We start from the raw sequence: 21,471 nt of genomic DNA, 5'->3' as shown, positions 1-21,471 counted from the left end.
CGTTGATGTGAGAGTAGGAAATGACTGTACTTTTAGATGGAACAGTGTAACACAAGCAAGGTTCTGTGAGAAATGATTGCTTCTCTTGACTGTAATTTAACTGTGCACTAAAGGCTAGAGCAAGAAATTGGCTGCAGTAATTTAGCCTCAAGTTGAGCCACCATGACAACCAGTATCTGAAAAAGACCATGTATGGTTAGTTGTTCATATATTAGTGTTTTCCTGATCTTTTTTTAAGGAATTTTCTGTCCATGCGTTGAGTGTTTACCTCTTCTCATTGGTGTTGTGCCACAGCAACATCCCTTTTCCCAAATTAAAAAAGATACTTATTTTCTGCTGAACAAAGGCACTGCAAGATTATCCCACACTAGGTCCCACAGACTCTGTTAGAATTGGCAGAGAATGCACATCATTTTTGCACTCTGGTCTGGTTTGGTTTGCTTTATGCACATTACTCAGAAGCTGTCAGAAGTAAGACTCTGTCTCCCCCTCTGGTCACCGGCGGGAACTGTCTCCAGAGTTCTTACCACACTACAGGTCCCAGCAACCCCAGCGCCCACTTCCTGGGTGCTGCATACCTGACTCTCATTCATTCATCAACCACAGCTGCACTGAGTTAAGCTCAGTGTGAAATGTCGTTTTTTTGCCACTTCCTTCCTTCCTTACCAAGTGTTATATTTGTACCTGCTCTTCTGTCTCCTGACTGTTTGCCTGCCCTGACTCTCACCTGGATCCTGACTACCCTTGTATGCCTGCTAATGACCCCTGCCTGCCTGACCCTAATTTAGCTTTGTGGACTTTTAGCTGAGCTAATAAACCTGCAACATTTGGATCCAGCCATGTGCCTGTTCTTGTGACAGAAGTGAACTAAACACAGAATTGGACCAAACTGCCTGTAAAAATCTCATAGTTCCACATGGTGATCACTTGGGGACAGTATTGTCTGATCAGGATAATAGGGGGAAAAGCACAAAGTAACTAGCCAATCTAAGATTATCGCATATAATACCTCAGAGCATCCCATTTACCTAAACGCACATTCTTAAAAGTGCATTTACCCCGCAGTGTTCACACTACCAAATCCCAGTGCATGTCCCCCACCTTCAGTTGGAAGAGTCTTTATATGAACAAATCTTTTGAATCTTGCTCCAGGCTTATTTTTTTTCAAAGCTCTATTTTGATGTATGAAAATCAGGGTGTCATAGAATTTCAGGCACAAACCACCAATATTAATTTCTTCCCAAAGATCAATGGAAGAGTTTTGAACGAAAAAGCACAAAACAAGCATATAGATGCGTTTATATAGACTTTTCAATGGAAGTTACCGCTTGAACGTGGCTTCAGACATTTATGATTGCAGTCCTTCAACCCTGTGCTGTGTCCTGTTTCTTTAAATTTTATTTTGTGTTTAACTTCACAAATCTTCATGAGTGTTGTCCTTAAGTACACTGCTGTTCTTTGGTCCACCCTCTTCTGGAGAAGTGAGAGCCACTCCTGAGCAGACCAGGGTTCAACTCTTTGACCTGCATCTCTCTGTTGCCAGAAAAGGTGGAGAATTTCAGGAAAAGAACTTGGGCACGAACCAAATGTGAATTAGGCCTGAGTCTATGTTCTTCTAAAAAAAACTTCCCTAATTACATATTTGTACCTACTTAAAAAGATAAATAAAAAACAGTTTTTTTACTTTTAAAAAGGTTTTAACAAATTATTTTGCTGGAAGCCAGCAGATATCGATATATCATCAACTTTGATTTTCCCATAGACTTAATTTAAATGTTAGAAATAAACACTTAAACAGTTAGATTTAGGTGATTTTCACATCAAAATCCTTATAAATGTAAATATTTAAGTACACAGAAATGTAGATGGATGACTAAACTCATGGATCTAATGAACTAACTTCATTAGCTGTTAATGTTTTCAGAGCATGTAGTGAATGCAATGTTTAGATCCTGCAAATGGAACCAGTGAGCATATCAGTAATGAAAACGTTAATTTTCCTTACTAAATTACTTATTGCAACACAGCTTATGCTCATTAAACTTAACCTACATTAGGAGTGTCCATTGGTTTCCCTTATGACAAATAAATACAAGTGTTCAACAAACAAACACATTTTTGGATTTTGGAAGAATGCTTGAGTGAAATCCTCTTTAATCAAACTTACTTGTGCACTTTTTAATGCCAGATCCTTTCTTCACAGCGTGCCGACTGAGTTTGCACTGGAAGTTGTTCTCCCAAAACTCTGCAAACCAAATATTCCTCCTGTTGTTCTCCAACGTTCGACTAATGAAGTAGCGATCAAAGCCTGGAAGAAACGGGTAACAGTAAAGTGACCATATTGTTTTGTCATGCAGCAGGCAAAGAAAATAGTTCAGTTCAGACGCCTCGTCAGTTTTTTAAAACCAGTTGAGCGAAAGCCTAAAACAAAGGAAGGAAATCAGACTAAGCTTTATTAAAAATGCATAATTTTAGCAAAAAGATCAAAAAAGAAAAAAGGGGGGGAGGAAACATCACATGATCAAAACGCACTGAACAAAAATATAAACGCAAACTTTTTGTTTTAGCTCCCATTTGTCATTAGAAGAACTCAAAGATCTGAAACATTTTCTATAACCATTTCTCTCAAATATTGTTAACACGTCTGTCTACATCAGGGAGAGTCTGCACTTCTCTTTTGCTGAGAAAATCCATCCCACTTCACAGGTGTGCCATATCAAGATACTGACTAGACAACATTATTATTGCACAAGTGTGCATTAGACTGGCCACAACAAAAGGTCACTTTGAAATGTTTTGTTGGCTTTTATTGGAACACGCTGTCGTATACGCCGATCTATTGCATCCCAAACATTTTGAGTGGGTGACACGTCCGGTGAGTATGCTGGCCGTACAGAACTGGGATGTTGTCAGCTTCAGAGACTAGTGTACAGATCCTTGCAACACAGGGCCGTGCATTTATTATACTGCTACATGAGGTGAAGTTTTTGGATGTGTGCCAGAACAATTTGCCTCAGGATCTCATCATGATATCTCTTTGCATAAAATGCCATCAATCAAATCCACCTGTGTTCTTCATAAAATTCCACCACCGACATGGGCCAAAACCTGATCAATTCTGCGAAGGAAGTGTGTTGCACTGCATGAGGGAAATGTTGGTTACACCAGATACTGACCAGTTTTTGAAATCCCCAAACCTCAGTCACCCAATAAAACAAAACAGTATGTTTCAGAGTGGCCTTTTATTGTGGCCAGTCGAAGGCACACCAGTGCGATAATCACGCTGTCTAATCAATATCGTTATATGTGAGATGGGAACAATCAGCTCAGCAAAGAAGTGCTCACTAGATAGTTTTGTAAACATTATTTAGGAACTTGTTTCAGATCTTTGAGTTCCATCCAGTTTTTTAATCAGCTAAATCACTTTTGGAGTCACAGTGTTGCTGGACCCTAACCTGGCTGCTGTTGGACAGGGGTGGGGTACACTCTTGACAGGTTGATACTCTGTTGCAGGGCCACACACTTGCACCCAGGGTCAACTTGGAGTAATCAATTACCCTAAAGAACATGCAAACTCCACATAGAAAGGTCCCAGCTGGAATTTGAACCAGGGGCTTTTTGCTGTAAGGCGAAGCGCTGACCACTACACCACTTCACTCACTACACTCTTTAAGTCATGACAAATGGGAACAAAAAAAAGTGTTTGGTTTATATTTCTGTTCATGACCAAAAACCTGTTAATGTAGACATAAGGTCTTGTCATTAAAAATGTCACAGCTTTACTTCACTTTGAAGGTAAAAAAACTGCTTTAGTTATGAGTAAATGAAATTCTTAACATTTTTATCTTGAAAGCCATCATTTTATCTATAATAGTAAATACCTTTAATGGACTGTCGTTTTGGAAGGATGGTGACAGCACCTTCCGCCATTTCTTCTTGGTTCAGGATTGGGGAAATTTTGGATCCCCAGCTGTCTGAACCGACCCAGATAAAATGACCGGTTTGATTGGCCTTCTTAGCTGCCTGGAGAAGCCGCCTGTGAACCAGAGAGACTTATCACTGTTTGTTGCTGTGTTCAAGTCATGAATCTGTGTCGGTTATGTTCAAATGTGACCTGACGTGACAGTTTAAATGACATGTAGGTTTGTGCCGATCCAAAATAGTCTGAATACATAAAAACAAAGTTACTCAAAGACAGATTTCAAAAGCCATTTATTCTCATCAAGCTGCTATATTTCTCCCTGGCAGCAGCAGAATGACATCTTCACCGTATTTGACCAGATTTACTGCCAAACGACGCAAGTGTGGGAAAATAAATATCAGCCCGCTCAGCTTCAGCTGTTGCATGAATAAAGCTTAAGCACAGCGAGATCCAACTGAAACACAGCCCCCTGACGTGTGGAGCATCAACCTCCCCTTATAGCGCTTTACGGAGGAAATGACTGAGAATCATTTTTTTTCCCATGATACCCTGTCTTCCATTATTTCATTTTTATTGGCCTGTAAGTCATCCAAAAATGGATACAAAGTTTTTTCTTCAATGGATTCAAACCGAAATGCAAAAAGCTTTATGGTAATTGGGAAAAATGACTTTAAATCTACATTTTGACATTTTGAAGATGAGGTCAAACACCACTTTCTTTTTCTCCTGAAGCATTGTGATTCAAAAAGGTTGAGCTCCTCTTTGCTCTGTGTGATCGGTTCATCTTTAAATCCTTTTTCTCTTTAGGCTCATCTGAAATATACCTTTTTATGAAAGCTTAAAGACCCACTCCAATGAAAATTGTGTTTTTGGTGTTTTTAACATGTTTTTAAAGCATTTTTCTCATAATGGAGGACATGTATAAAGAAAAAGAGTTTAAAATTGCGTTTCTGATTATTTCTTTATACAAATCGTAAATCATGAGCAAACAAATAAATGAAAAATATTGTATTTGAGATGTGGAAATATGCTGGCCAGTTCACAAGCTACTCGTTATGAGCTCCACAACAACCATCCTGCTCACAACTCAGAAGCAAATTTTTAATGAACTACTGGCTAGAAAACAACACAAGTTTATAGATTTTGGCTAAAAACGTCATCCTTAAATAACCACTGGAAAGGCTTTTACAAAAGATCAAAAGATGATCAAAGTGGGACTTAAGTGTGTGATTATTCAGATCTTAAACACCACCATCAACTTATTGCAAGTGTTGTCCCTCTCCAAATCTGATTAAGACCTTTCAACTCCATTAGGAAGATGTAATTATTCCCAATTTAAGTTTCACAATTTTTTTTCTTCTTATCTTCGTTTCCTTTTATGCATTTTAGATTTCTTTGTATAGTTTCATTTCTTTGCAAAAGACCTCCGTCTTTTATGCTTTTCATGCATCCAAATTTGGGTTCATTAGGCTTCTGCTCACACGGACTGGGTTCAAGGGTAGAACAGGCGCGCTGCCTTGAGATCCCTTGCAGCTTTTTGCAAATATTACATATCCAGTCTGTTTCTTTTCATCAGAAACCAAGCTGGACGAGCTCTGTGGCTCCTGCCCTGGTCATTGCCAGGGGACTGCCCCAAATCACTGTCTGCTTCCACTAAAATTAGGCCAACACCCCGACTAGTTACAGGAAAAAAATCCTCCCCTGACAAATTCGGAACAGTGCTGTATGTGTTGATTCAGCTGAGTTCTAATGAATTGCTTCCTAATTTAGACTAATACTGGATAATGAATCTGTAGTGGCTAATTTGTGATTCTATCAGGAAAATGGGGACACTGATAATATTGCCTTTGTCCTAAAAAGCTAGATTATTACAGATGGGGACAGGAACATATTGGCCTATTTATACTTTTAAAGGGTTTATACAATGCAATGGTAACTGGAAAATGTGTGATAAACTGTCCTTTCGGATGTTTTTGTGTTGACTGCAAAGACAGTTTTGTTTAGTAAAAAAGCCACAAAGCACAGAGTGTGTCAGCTACAACATGCAAACTGCAATGATCAAATCCCAGTGAGTTTTGGGGGGGTTTTCATTAAAAAAATGTATCCAGTGATTGAGAAGTGTCAGGATGGTGACAAAATAAGCTGGCAGAACTCATTCGCTCACCTGATGTCATCCTCATTGGCGAAGATTATGACCACTCGAGCATTGGGGTTCTCACTCAGCCTCCGAATGATCTTGTCAAACTCTCCAGCTCTCGGCTCACGTGGTATTTTCACTGACTGTGAAATGCACAGGTCACCTGTGTAAGAGAAACAGATGAGTTTTTTTTTTTTTTTTTAGATCAAAACAGTTTCAGTTATTCTGCAGATGCAGGTGCATACAGTTTTTGGGTCACATAATGAAATTTGGCTTTTTTTTTTCCTTCTTCGACCTGCAAAAAGCCCTTGTCTTTGAGGTTTTAGATGATGGATCCTCGACCAAAGATGTACAGGTTCAATATTTCCCATTATGAGGGATGCAAAGTATTAAAAAAATCTTTACCTGAACCACAAGGAGCTACATGGGGGCATTGCTAGTCATCAATTCACGTTATAGTCCTGCCACCCACACTGAGGAAATTATGTAGCATTTGAACGTAAACAAATTTTGTATTGAAATCCGTTTCTATCATCTTTCAGTCATTTTTCTTGTTACACAAGTCATTGAGTTGTTTCCATTTTCTGAACTACTTTTCCAACAAAATCTTTCCTTTCTAAAAGTTATTGGATTGATATAAAACCAAAAGCTCCATTAACTCCAGCCTCAGCAATGCATGTGAAAAAGGCCATTTCCAAGTAAAAGTCCATGTAAACATGCGTAATTGCATATTTTAGGCTTCTGCGTTTAAAACTATCGCATTCTCACATAGCTACTCAAGTTTGTTTACATGCTTTATGTACAAAACGGGCAGCCATAGACCGTGCATTAAAAGTTAAACCAGTTGAACTTTGACAAATCAGGGACTGCGATTTGGTAGTGATGTATAGACGGCATCCCTTTTCATTCATAAAGTCCCAACCTTTTGAAAATTGATCATGAAAGAGAAATTAATAATTGTGGTCTGCGTTCAGATGGAATTACATGACACAAAGGATGAATCTGAATTGCTTCCCAACCCTCTTGCCTCTCCCTTTTTGCTCCAATAGTAGGAGCCTTTGAAGCTGCAGAGATGTCCAAAAATGTTTTATCAAGGAGGAGCCGACTTAGGGCTGGCTATCCCTCCGCTGATAGGGTGATCAGCGTTCCACTTGTGGGTGGAGGGGAAACGCATTTCTTCATGTGAGTGTGCATAAAGCATAGAAGTTCAGATTTAAATGTAAGTATTGACTTTTTGTTTTTGCATGACTTTTTAATGTTATAAGACCGATGATGTTATGTATTTTCCGAGTGCTGGCAGTTACTCCCCAACCTAGATGACCTATGACTATTGATGACGTCATCGAGTGGTAGTAATGTCCGAATTTCAAGAGACTACTTTTTCCATATTTCTCCGGTTGGAGGGATAAATGTAGGGGTAGGGAGAAGCCATAGGGGTAGGGAAGCAATTCAGATTCAGCCAAACGTCTTTTCATATATCGGAATAGAGCTGTGAAAGAAAAAGCCTGTTGCAAGATTCACGAGATTTTCATCAGCGACATTTGACACCAAGCCTCTTCCAACTGTGGGTACATGCACTAGTATCAGGTAGCAACAGTCAAGTGAGAACACTATGTGCTAAAAACACATGACACATGCCCAATGTGAATGTAGCATAAAAGGGAGACAACATCATAAGCAGCTTCAAAAGCACCCTCACCTTTTTTGAGGTAATGAAAAAAATACCACGTTTACCATTATTCTAAGCTTTTTAATGCCAATGCAACATTCATGTTGACTTTTTTCTCAGTCACATTTCCAAAAACAGCCCTGGGGACAATTAATTACACATTTACCTTAGTATGGTTATCGGCATTCAACATTTAAAAGAGTCTGAGTTACAAAACAAAGGGGATATTCGCATAAAGGGTGGGGGTTCCATTCTATTAGCAGGGAGGTTGAGCTGCATTGCTCCGGGCCACAAAAAAAAATCACTTCTAGTTAAGTCAGTGAGTTGCTCCAGTCAGTGACCTGCACTGCTATGCTGAATTTACATCCACAACAATTGTAATCGCTTTTTTTTTTCATATTCTGCTTCATCTATTCCCTTGGAGTCGTTTTATTAGAAAGACAGTGTGGAAGGATTGTCCTGTACATCAAACGTCGAAAGGGGCTGTTTGAGTCTCTTTGTGTGTCTACTTGACTGGTTAATGGATTAGGAGTTCCTGCACTGGAGGAATAGATTTGTTCCTGTGTGAGTGCTGGCCCGTGTCCTGTTGTTTTGTGGTGTCAGGGGATGCTTCGGTGCGCGCTCAGGCGAGACCTGGTTTTATTAGAGCAGCCACAGCCAAGCCCTAAATTACCTGCTTTACATGTGTCTCTTTGGCTAACCAGCAGCCTAAGATCAGCATATTGATCCTTTCATACTGGAGACCTCTTTTACTTCACTTCGATTTAGTGTGGGTATTTTGTTTTCCGTGAGGCACGATTTTAAAGCCTAATTTATGTAGGGGTCTAATATGGAGATTGAAAACAAGTTTATTACAAACACAGGTAAATCAAATATCTGGATTACACTTTGATCATTATAATATTTTTGTATTTATCTGAAAAGACTTGGGTAAATAAATGTTTCCCAGTTATTAAAGGGCCTGTATCATGCTATTCTAAAGCCTTTCTGAGTAAAATCTATATCCATATAAATGACAATATATTACCTTTGGCACTGTAAAGAGTTATTTTTAAAATTAAATTAGGAGTTATTTTCAGTTATTTTAGCCATAATCTATACGTTTTTGTTTCAAGATCATCACCGGAAGTAAGACGACTCGATCTCTGATGCTCCGCTTTTCACTCCTTGTGGTTACACCATTTCATGACGTCAACCTAAAGCAGGCCTCAGCAGCATGTCTGCGTTTCGCCCACCAAAACATACAACATCCAAACTTTTGTAAAGATGGATGTACTTATTGTGCATATATAAGGAAAGTGTTTTTGCAGATCACTGCTAGCTCGTGTGGGTGCGTGTTTGCCTGGGGGTGCTGCTGGCAGCGCAGACTCTTCCTGGAAGGGGCTTTTCCTCACTTGTCTACATCCCAATGTGAGAACCTGCTCATTTTTGTGGGTTGGGAGGAGCTGGTGCTCAGAGATCAGGTTTTTAGAAGAATACTCAGAAATGCATGATTGGATCAAAATATCGCTTTGGGTTTGTTTTTTGTCAGGAATGAACATTAACCTTAAAAGCACAAAAAGTTGATTTAGCATAACATAGGCCCTTTCAAATTTAGTCCATTTAAATTTTTTTTTTTTTAGATTTGAGATAAGATAGTAAACATTTGCATATTTAGTAATGTTCTGTTTTATATTTCTAAAATAAAGTGGTTTTTAACTGGAATAAACAGAAACCAGCAAAACATCAAACCAATTTAAAGGCCTAAGTTATCGGTACGGGTGCTGTGGGTTTTGGGTTGTCCAGGCTTGGTACAGGTGCTGTGGGTTTTTGGGTCATCCAGACCCGTAGAGGATTGTAGAGAGAATCGGCCGCAACTTAAAAAGGTGCTCAGGTGTGCCTCACACTTTTCTTAATGTTCTGTGTGTTAACCTCATGAAAATGGAACGTACCATTGTCGTCCATGTGGTTAGTGTATCGTGAAATATTTTTAAGGATAATGTGAGTTACACATACTTATGACGAATGGAGAATACTGTCGTACGGCGCCCTTTGCGCAGCACTCCGGTTGTTAGTTAGTTGAGCGAGCAACACTGCACGCATATCAGGCGCAGGCGCACGTGAGTGCTCATAAGATGCCCGTTGGATGCCAACACAAACCATGCTCTGTCTAATTTACTTATTTCTGACAGACAGGTTGCGTGCAAAGTGTGCACACTTATCACTTGAACAGCACTAATGGACCCCTTGCACAGCATGCCAATAGAAGAATGTGGATGAACATTTTCACTCCCCTGGCTCATCGAGGGGTGTATCTTATAATTTTGTGTGGGCTACCTAGGTGCCCCTTACAGATTTGACCAATTTTCACCCATATCCACCCGTAAGGACAGTGGTGACTAAGGCATAACAGCCTTTTCATTTTGTTACATAAACAGAGTTTTTATTGATCATTACGTAAATTGTAAGTTAAAAATTCTGAAAATAAGAGCAAAGCCCCGTAGTCTATGGAGTTTCCCTTGAAGAAACCAAGATTACATTTTACATCCAGGAATATTGATTTTTAAGTAATTATCCATATCATTAACCAAATGTGGTGTTTGTACAGGAGCATCTTGTTTGTTGAGATTATACTTTTAAACATGAATCAAATAAAATCTACTTTTAGTGTCACTTAAGTTCTTTTAGTGTTTTTTTGATTCAGCTGGGGAAGCAGTTTGCCTTTCCTCCTCTGTGCGTTGTCGTACCTCATGCTAATTTTGACATCTGCACAGCAGTAAACTATGCTGTTGGAAAATCGATCAATCATTACATTTGAATGTAATTGCCTCACTGCTACTGAAGCCCCTTGTTCCCTCAACATCTGCTGCGTGGAATCGGAACACTCATCCTTCCCGTCTCTTCTCTTTTCACATCACAGCAACTGGCTGCAGCATTGTTTAACTCCAGAGAGAGCCAGGGAATACAAAGCCAGCCTCTGGGAGTAGCTGCATTCTGCTCCAGCCCTGTCATGGGAATACAGCTGTATTTCTGTTAGTTTTTAAGATAGAATTGATATTTTCGTTCTATGTGGCAGCATCTGCTCATCTGTGAATATGCCTTTGCTTTCTCAGTTTAGAAGTGTTTAAGGCACTGCCCCTTGAGTTGTCTGTTGAAATTTCAAGAAAGGCAACAACCACTGTGAAAAGATTTTTTGATCTAATATATCTTGTACGAGGGAAAAACAATGCAGTAGAGGTGTTTAGGTCAGCGAAAATCTCTTCACACCTGCTGAATGCAGCATTTCTAAACTTTAGGGGGGGTTTTTGTGCCTTTTGGTCATAATCATTGACTGTATATGAGAACTGGACCGAGTGAGTGATGTCACCCATAGAAAATGTCTTACTTCTGACTCCAACCAAATGAAGTCAATTCAGTCGTGATATGTCATCATGGTGGAACCAGAAATGGTCACTAAGCAGTGATTGGTCTGAGTCAACATTGTTAATGTTTGTCTTTTCCTCATTGGGTTGACCGTGCACCTGCACTTGGCTGTGGTCCTCACCTCTGGCTCGTCCGTGCTCCTCTACCTGACCAAGTATCTTGTCCCTGGCTTGTCTCTACTGCTGCTCCTACACCTGGCTGTAAATCCTGCCTCCAGCTCGTCTTGCACCCCCAGCCGTCCCCCAACTTCATGAAACTCATCTGCTGCCCAATTTAGTTTAGTCTGTTTAGTTAAAGTTTAGTATTCTCCTATTGAATTCTACGCATTTATGATCCTTTTGACTGTATGTTCACTTTATAATTACCGGTACGAAGCCTATTGAGACGACTGTTGTTGTGAATTTGGGCTATACAAATAAAACTGAATTGAATTGAATTGCAGAGGGGGGACACCTTTACAGTAACAACAGTCAGGGGCAGGGTCGAGCACACTGTCTTCTTCTTTGTTTCTGTGTTTTTACAACCATATTGGGGGATTGGTCAGAGGTTTAACCTTTTTATCTTAAGCTCAGTCATGTAACCAGTGACTTGTAAGCATCAAGGGAATGCCCCTGCATGGGGGAGAAAACCATACCTGGTGGGTTGTGTCTCACACAGCAGGTGTCCAGGACCCTGCAGATCTTATCTATTTCAATAAAACTGCTTAAATAGAGATGTTCTTAGGACTGGGAATTTTGTTTTTTGGTCTGTCTCAAAAAATATTCATATCGACGTACTCTCTTAAAGCAGGAAATGCCATGGCATGACTGAAAACTTCACTTCTTCAACACAATATTTAAATCAGCAGATGACATCTTGAAAAAAATCTTTTTATGTTTTAGAACAGAGAACAAGCAGTGCCATCTTGCAAATCTTTGTTCCACTGCAGAAAAACTTTCCAAGTCTCTATATGTCTCCCATAATGCCTTCTGTACAACACTTTCAATCTGAGAGGCACCTCTAAAAATACTCCGTGCTCAGGAGACTACTGGCCTCTCCTGAGTTCTTCGCTGTCAGCCTCACTTTCCGCTCTCCTAATTGTCTCTCATATTCTTTTTTTTTCTTTCGTGCGGCACTCTTGGGTAAAACGGTGCTTCCACAAACATTGACTACTCTCCGGCTTTGAGACTGATTGCAGCAAAACTCTAACTATCCTTGTAGGACACGAAGGAAGTATGTAATGTGGTGACGCTGCAGATGTTTCTACAATGTACCTTTGGAGATGTCAGGTATTTTCTTTTGAAACGCTGGGGAAAAAAAATGGCCAACAACTCCAAGGCTAATCATGAAGACTTTGGACTCAAATGAAAGGAGGGCACTGAAAATGCAGAAGTTTGGTTAGTCTCTGTGAAAATTGCAAAGGTTCATTGAATACTGACATCATAATTTTCCTCTATATGAGAATTTAAGTACATGTACTGACTTAAATGAAAGTCTTGCAAATCACGGTAATCATGGCGGTAATGGACAGGCTCTTTAATCCAGCCTCTGAAATGTGGCGTTTTTAGCGAAGGCTTTGATCCATAAAAACGTGGAAGAAGTTAATGGTGCAAAAAATGTGCTGTTTTACATTAAACCAAAATCCATTTGCTTCCATAAAAGAGGTGAGAAGATTTGTTGATCTTTTGGGTGATGAAGAAAAACAAGATACTATGTGCAACAACTGCATATAAAAATGTTGTTTTGGTTTACATAAACACCAACTCACTATAATCCACTCCATCGAGCTCAAAGTTGCATCATGGGACTAGAGCCCATCCTCTGCTATCATCCGTCAATGTGAACGGCCCTTTGAACAATGCAGAATTCCCAATAACCCATGCGTGTTCTGTAAAAGGAAGCAGCAGCAAACTCACACACACACAGAAATGTGCTGCATGAGGCAAAAAGTCCTTTGACCAGCATTTAAAACACTTTTTGTTGTGAAGGAGCAGACAGGGTCGGGTCATAATTATAAGCCAGTGCGGGGAGTCTGATCGGCCATCTGCTCTGAACAGCAGCGCGGCTCCATTAATACACTGATAGTTCTCTTTATGAAGCGTGGCTGCAGATCAACGCTCTGTTCTTTAGCCTCGGTGTTGATCACAGACTAGTGATCACATGAGACCCAAGCAATAACAAATTTCAGGGAACACGATTGCACTTTTAGTCCAACTATTTATTCAAATTACCTGTAGTTTTCTGAGTATAAATCGAGTTTTTTTGCCAGTGGTGTAGTATAATTGCATACTACACCATTAGGGGTGGGCGATACTGGGAATTTGGGCATCAATCCGATACCAAGTAATTATAGTGTTGCCGATATTGATAGGTCCCTTTTTCTTGAAATGTTTGATTATAGAGTAGTTTTGGATATACACCATTTCACTAGTCACTAGCAGCAGTGTAATGCCACGCTTGGGAACCATTCGGTGGTTTAAATAAAAATAAAAACACAAACAGTACAACCCCAAATATAACGAACAGTCCCAGGTCGTTATTAATATAGCTCACCTGGTGAAATAAAAGTTAAATAAAAATTGAAAAATAAAATAAAAATTTGACCAAAGCGTGCAAACATGTGACTCCATAATGACTCTCCAAAGAAGCAGGGAGGGGAGGGGCTAAATGTGAACAGCAGCGAGGTGGGGGCTGTTGTGCTGCTACACACTGTATTGCCAGATTGGCCCGTTTTCCCTCAAATCGGGATGCCGTTTGCTCAAATTGGGTGTTTCTTGTGTCCAATCTGGTAACACTGCAGACAAATGGACACCTCGCTTGCATAAACTCCGTAAGTAAATTCACACTCGCTACTGTACGTACTGAAGAAAAACTGCAACAAAAGTATGGAAAGTATTGATCTCATCACGCTAGTATCAATATTCCACCTTGGTATCGATACAATTGATACAATCGATTAATGAAAAGTCTGTGCAAACTCGAGTAAATGCGTGTTTTAGGCTTTCACATTCAAAACTTATGTTTGCTGTTGCCACACAATAATATAAACCTGTTTCCAGGCTCTACGTTCAATATAGGCTTTCACTGAACACATTTTTAAAAGTTAAACAAACATTGACCAATCAGGAACTCTGATTTGAAAGTGACTTATGGGTAGCATTCTATTCTAAACATTAAAGTGCCAACCGTTTGAAAATTGATCATAAGGAGGAATTATTAATTGCAGTTTGTGCCTGGCCGTAATTATACGACACAAAGTCTTTCATATATCAAAATAAATCTGTGAAAGCAAGATTCATAAGATTTGCACTGCTTTGACATTTCATACCAAGCCTCTTCTAACTGTGAGTAAATGTGGTAGCATCAGGTAAGGACAGTGTGAACACCAAATGCTAAAATTGCAATCAAGAATGCCAGTTTAGCATGTTATTGATTGTCCATCTGTTCTTGTAACCTTATTTTGTTATAGATTTCTCCCAAAAGTGTGACGTGATTTTTTTTTCTTTATTATCTGTTTTTTGGCTATTGCAACTTATACTTTGGAGCGACATATAGTCCAAAAAATACAGTAAATTCTTTAATCCTTACCTAACTTGTGGAATCAGTGGAAATCATTTAAAGACAAAAAACAGAAGGCAAGTAGGGGTTTCCCTCAGATGAACCCCAGAAAGTGGCTAAACTTTGGTACATTATCCATCTTTCACAGATTGTGCTTTGCCTTTTAAGATGCTGGGAGGTTAAGGGGGGGAAACACAGGGAGGACTCACTGTGAAACAGTGGACTAAAACCATCAGGGGATGCTGACCCTGAAATGAAAAGCCCTCTGTGTAATCCCCTGTTACAGCCGCCACCCTGCTAAAATGTCCTAGAGCAAGACACTAAATCTTTCCCCAGTGTCCCTGGATTGCTGTTGTGTCACTGATGCTGTGCACTCGGCTCAGTGCTCAAAAGGAAAGGGGCTTGGAAGAAATGCATCATGGGTACAAGATCAGCTCTAATGTACTGGCCCTTTTTAATAATCAAAGACTATTATATAGATGCAGCAAAGTGACCAGATTCCTCCCCGTCAGACAGTACCTTAAAGGACTCAAATTGGAACCTGTCCAGCTGGCGCAGCGTAAAAGAAACACAAATAAACAATGTTTGTTTTTTTATGAAAGATGAGCTTGTTAGGTGTTGTTCATTATTTGAACCACAGGTATGCCTTTCATTTTACTGGAGAGAAGATAAATAGCCCTTATTCCACCTCTGTATCAGTGCCATTTGTCTTTATTATGTAAGGTATCTGTGTCATTTTTCACACCTACAACCTTTATATACTCCGTTCGATCAGTGTTTTCTGCAGTATGTGTACTCAAACGGTATCTAAAGTGCACAGTCATTTGAAATTCACAAAACGAAGTTTCTGTATTTTTTGTGTGCACAGACTGAAAAACATCAGAAGATTTGCTGAGTCAAAAAAATGTTACAGTCTATTCTCCAAAGAAAATGCCTAATAGGTGTGTTTGTCCTCATCTCGAAAACCCAAAACTGTCAAGATACTTACTCGAAGTGGTGAGAAAGCAAAATGTCTGCTCTCTGTTTTATATAGGGCACCGTCAACATCAAAACACTGCAGTTACAGTCTATGAATACTAAGTTCTAAACATGTATGGAAGCCAACTTGTCATGGTTTAATGAGTTTCTGTTCTAATCAACTATTTCTAGTTCTGAACGGTCGTGTTTCCCAGCTGGGTTTGTTTTCGGTGCACTTTTTTTCTTGGACTCTGGCTTCCTTCCACACTCCATTAGCATGCATGATAGGTTGACTTGGGACTGTAACTTTTCTGCAGAAGTCACTGTCACTCAGAATACTCTGAATAAATGTAATGCATTGTACCCTGTGTCCCAACCTGTGACAGCAGGGATTGGCTCCAGCCCCACTTAACCCCAGAAAGTAGAAATGTGAAAATGGGTCGATAAGATTATTTCTAGTGAGCCTTTTTCTCTTTTCTTTTCACTACTTTACCCCTATCTATTCCAGCTTTGACCAAAAAAAAAGCCTCAAGTGATGTTTTGTTGAATAAAATTGTTAGTGACTTGAACATCGAGTCGCAATAGATTTGTCCACCAGCGGTTCAAAAATGAAAATGTTCCATGGAAAATAAATACTTGTGGATTCTGTATGAACATTTGTGATAAGGAAAATAAGAATTTTTAAATAAAAAAATACTGAAAAATATTGTATTTTCCGCACTTGAGTTTACGTTGGATTATAAGCCACGCCTTCAATGTTTTAAATTTTTCATAAGGCGCACCGAACTATAAGACGTGTTCAGTGTGACAAAAGAGTAAGAGACAAGTTTGTCAGTCAGTCCGACATTATTAACTGTGTTCAAAGTAACTCTAGAAATTGTTGTGACATGCCACTCGTTAGCCACGTTAGAAACGTTGGGGTATTCCCAATTGCTTCCAAACTTGTTTGAGACATGTAAAAAACCAGACTGGTACCTCTAAAAAACATTATTTCCATTAAATCCTGTGTTTTCTATTTAATGTTTATTATAAGCTACCAAATTCTCAAAAGGTTCAACAATAGTAGTAATAATTAATAAATAGTAATCCTCCACAATATCATAAATGACAATTAAGTTTGTTTTTGCCAATTTTAACTCCTTAAGTTAACAATCAGCTAAGAGTTATAAGTTATATGCGTTTTTTTACTTTTGTGTAATTAAATTGGTACTTAATCACCAACTAACAATTATCTATTAAATAGCATTTGATCTATTCTAACGCTCAGATGGCTAATTGTCTCATGTCTGTTCACTGCTGGGTAATGAATCGTTTGCTACTAATGCACCATCACCTGATTAATCCAAAGTAGTGGTTTGTTGACTTCAACTTAACTGTTTTTTATTTTATTTTTGCACATTAAACTGATGATAAATGAGTCACAGGCACATTTTCTCTTAAATATCTGTTAATGAGAAAGTCACATTTAACAAACATAATTTTTTTATTGCTACTTCTCATGTGACAGAAAATATTTGAGACTAATGAGGGCAAGAGACATCTTATAGTGTCATTTGACATTCCTAGTACAAGAGTGACAGATATTGGACTCAACCCAAATATGAGAACTGTGATAATGAACATCAATGCAGGTGATCTGAACTGAGAAGTTATTAGACTAGTTTGGTGTGGGGATTTATACATCCAGTTCTACCTTTAAGCTGGGGGTGCAGTCGCAATAAACTAGGAAACCCTTTAGCTTTTGGTTCTGTATAAGCTTTCAGATGAGGGAGGGTCAAGACCAGCAACATTCTTTACAGACTTTCTACAATAAACGAATTAACGCTAATGTTTCATAGATAAAGTTATATTGTTAAACATCTTTTAAAAAAAAAAAGATTTTCACTTTAAAAATATACGACAAAGCCGTTCAGTTCACAACACAACACAAACACAAGCATTCACTGCAGATAAAGGTGACTAATGGCTTAATTGTACAATACAAAAAAAGCAAATCCGGGTTAATGTGTACGGAGCCCTGAACATATATTCAAAAATCAAAGGAAATTGTTCCTTTAAATTAATAATTTGCGGCCACAAATTAGGGTTTGTGTGCACAAATTAGGATATTGAACCACAATTCAGTAATTCACCATATAGCAGTTTGTAGGCACAAAGGAGGATTTTTAAAGTACAAATGAGCACAAATTCACTTTCTGTAGTCACAAAACCGTAGGAATTGAAGATATTAGCCTATTTATGTGCTAATTTGTTTACCCAAAATACTCAATTTTGTCCACAAATACTCATTTGTACCTAAAAGAAATCCACAAAATACTATTGAAATGCTAATGCGTGGTGACAGAATAATAATTTATACAATTTTTTTATATAATAATTGATGTGAGGGATTAATTTATCTTTTTTTTCAATGTTATGTTCAGGAGATGTACATAGATGTGCATCAGGATAAAACATTTGCTGAAATCTTGAAGAAATCACATTAAATCCCTGGGGCTGCAGGGTTGCTGGAGCCTATCCTTGCTACAGTTGGATGAAGGTGAGGGACACACTGAACAGACTGAAAGTCCAATGCAGGGCTCCCTGAATTGCACAATTTCTCATAATACTGCTCTACCTTAAAGCCAGCTTGAAATACTATGTTTCACTGTCTAAATACATCCAGGTTCTCTTTGTCAAGCTGTTGTTATGGGTTAGCTCAGGACTGGAGATCAGGTTTACAGTTCTGCTCCCGAAAATTAAGCTGAATTTGTCTGTTAGTGTGAAATTGAAGAGAGATAAGTTTCCTGTAACAGATCAGGTCAGTGAAAACACAAACCCCGGTTCGTCTGGTTTTGCTTTGCTTTGCTGCAAGGCCATTTTTATAATGGAGAGTGGAAAGTATCTTGAAGATTACTTTAAATGTAGTCAAAACTGTGCTTTTAGTCTGCAGTTTGACAACAAACAATGTTCAAAGTACGAAGTTATGTTCATGGGCAAGTGTAGTTTGAGCTGTTTACTTTTAGAGGTTCACAGACATCAATTGAGTCACCTTGAAAAGGATTGAATGGAATTATTAAGATAAATTGTGCTGTTTTGTTTACTGGTGAAGTTCAAATATGGTAAATGCTGTGGTGATAATGCAGTTTATTTGGTAAAAGTGAAATGGCAGCAGCAGCGCCTTCAAATAATCACAGGATTTCTGTAGAGTAAGTAAAAACACGTGTTTTACGAGTAACAGGCACTCTGGGAAATACTTCTCAAGCTTTACAAACTTTGGTTATGAACGCCGCGGGAATATCAAACAATGAACATGTAAATAATCTGTGCATTTTTGGAAATTATAACCGTACATATCAGGCTGAATTCCAAATGGCTCAATTCTCTCAGGCATTTAAGCATTCCCAAACCAACCAGAAGATAGAACCGCTGCAGTTTGCCCTGCCTCTCTTCTCACAGGAGATGTGCTCTCACCAGACATGCATGGAATACCTCATCAGGTAGGTGTCAGGCGTGGATACTTAACAGCCACCTCAGCTGCATTCTCCCCTCTGTTAATGCAGAGGAGGAGTAGCTCTGAGGAAGCTCGTCCTGCATGGTTGAAGTCTCAGCTACTCAATGTATTCATGGTTCAGTCACTTCTTTATTAGTGTACATCATTGATCATAGAACACAAATTGACTGGAAAATTGACAACCTTTCCTTTAGGCTCACATGTGCCTACAGGCAGGGAAACTGACAGCCACTGCATCATTACGCATGCCTTCCAGATCCAAAAGGAAGCTTCTGTCTTACGTCATTAAGGATAGCTATACAAGACAACTGAGGCTGTTTTTTTGACGTACAACAGAAATTTTTCACATTTTTCTCACTCAGAATAAGCTACAACTGCATCTGTGGTTTTAGTTACAATATGCTTTATTTAAAACAACATTATTCTTCTTTATGCAATCGTCTGGATAGTGTAGTAGTTTGCCCTCCCTGGGTGGGTGGAGTGCTCCTGCCCCAAGTGGAGGAGTTTAAATATCTTGGGGTCTTGTTCGATAGTGAGGGATGATCTAGGGTGAGATCGACAGGCGGATTGGAGCAGTGTCTGCTGTTATGTGGTTAATGTGGTCTGTTGTGGTGAATAAAGAGAGGAGCCAGAAAGCAAACCTTTCAATTTACCAGTGGGTCTTTCACTTTCTTACATCTGAATGTCTGTTTAAAGTTGAACACTTGGTTTGGCCCCTATCGCAGCTCTCTGCCTACTTTCTGTTCTGCTGATCTGGAAACTCTCACTGCTGCCAGTACATCTGAGCAATCCCTTTAATAAAATGAACGTTTGCTCAAAACATGTTTGCATTGGAGCTTATTTCCCTCAGAGTCATTAAACAGTAATGAAAAATTTATAAAACGAACTGCGAGTATGTAAAATCCGACTTATGCCTCATGACAAACCTGTGCTTTTGTTGGCATTTAAATATGTGAATTGCTGTCTGCCCTGTAATTGCTCTGCCAAATGCTAAATGGTGGTACGGTTTCATATATATGTGCAATGCCGGGCATGCAGCGACAAGCAGTGTAAATCAGTCATTACAGTGTTTCTCTTTTTTTATAATGAATGTGTTGTTGTTGTTTTTCATTTTTTTATTTTTTACTCAATTCAATTGTGTTTTTAAAAAAAGCTTAATTGGTAACAGAAAGACTTGCGGGTAGTACCACACTTTTAAAATTCCATATGATACCAATTACTTTTCGCATAAAATATTCATTACCAATTACTGATACTGATTACTAGTCTTTTATTATTGGTGATTTTTTTTTCAAGCATCTGTTATTCTTAAAACAAAAACTATCAAAAACTGTTCAGGTAACAGATTTATTGTGGAAGGTTAAAAATACAAAATCGTTCTTTCTAAAATCACCTACTCATGCCGCGCTGTATTGTTAGAAAAGGAAACATACACAACTCACGGCTCCTTTGGTCACATGACTGATGGAGCAGTTCAATGTGTTGTGGGCTGGGGTGGTGTTTTGGCTCAAAAGACTGGAGTTACTCACCTAATAACCAAAAATATACTTTTATGTAATCAAAACTTTGATAGAATAGTCAATACCAAATACCAAAACCCACTATCTGCAGCTTCATCTGCTCAACTATGACCTAATGTCCACTTTCTCCATGAGTTTTTAAATGTAACTGTAGTAGTTTTTCGCAACAATCCAGACAGATTAAGAACAATAATGTGCACACTGGTAACACATTATCAATTTTCATGCACATATGGTTTTTATGTCTGCAATTACCATGTAATAGAGTGGAAACAGAGTTGAATTTCTTTTACAGTCCAGCTTCATTGTAAACAAAAGATAGTTTTGCCCAGTATCTTGTTACATACCATGAATCTTACAATAACTTAACAAATTCAAGCTACTTTATTTGTGCTTACCTTGTCCTTACATGTGTGAAGTACCACAAGACACACTCTAACTTAACATGTAAAAATCCAGTGTGTACTGTTCAGCATAAATACACAGTAGGTACCAGGTAAGTATAAACCCATAGTACCACAAAAATTGACAGCAAGTACCACGTGAGTACCCAGTAGGTACAAAAGAGTACAATGTAAATACCACTTAAATACCCTCTAAGTATCTAGTGGCTACAGGGTACCATGTCCGCCGCAGTAAGGGGGTCAGCCTCTGATTGGAAGATTGTACGGTAGGCTTGATTAATGCCTTGCCCGCCCATGTGTGTCGAAGTGTCCTTGGGCTAGACACTAAAGCCTGCATTGCCTCTGGGGGTTATAGGGTGGCTCCAGTGTTTGCCAGTGGAGATGCCATCAGTGTGTGAATGTGTGTGTGAACGGGTTAATGGGACTGGCA

The 21,471-nt window shown here is 38.9% G+C and overlaps 1 protein-coding gene across 2 annotated transcripts in view; it reads right to left on the bottom strand.

Moving 5' to 3' along the window:
* The window catches only part of LOC101164479 (metabotropic glutamate receptor 4), a 239,060-nt gene that overhangs the window by 34,879 nt on the left and 182,710 nt on the right, over positions 1–21,471 (bottom strand). For both annotated transcript variants that reach the window (XM_020704800.2, XM_004070921.4), the window contains exons 4-6: positions 6,087–6,222; positions 3,882–4,036; positions 2,168–2,308 (exon numbers count right to left, since the gene is read on the bottom strand). In XM_020704800.2, the coding sequence (XP_020560459.1) occupies positions 2,168–2,308; positions 3,882–4,036; positions 6,087–6,222 (432 nt within the window). The remainder of the gene's footprint in view (positions 1–2,167; positions 2,309–3,881; positions 4,037–6,086; positions 6,223–21,471) is intronic.

The sequence above is a fragment of the Oryzias latipes genome, chromosome 7 (assembly GCF_002234675.1).
Source record: "Oryzias latipes chromosome 7, ASM223467v1".
NCBI classification, from domain to species: Eukaryota; Metazoa; Chordata; class Actinopteri; order Beloniformes; family Adrianichthyidae; genus Oryzias; species Oryzias latipes.
This window is presented reverse-complemented; position numbering and strand designations above follow the sequence as displayed.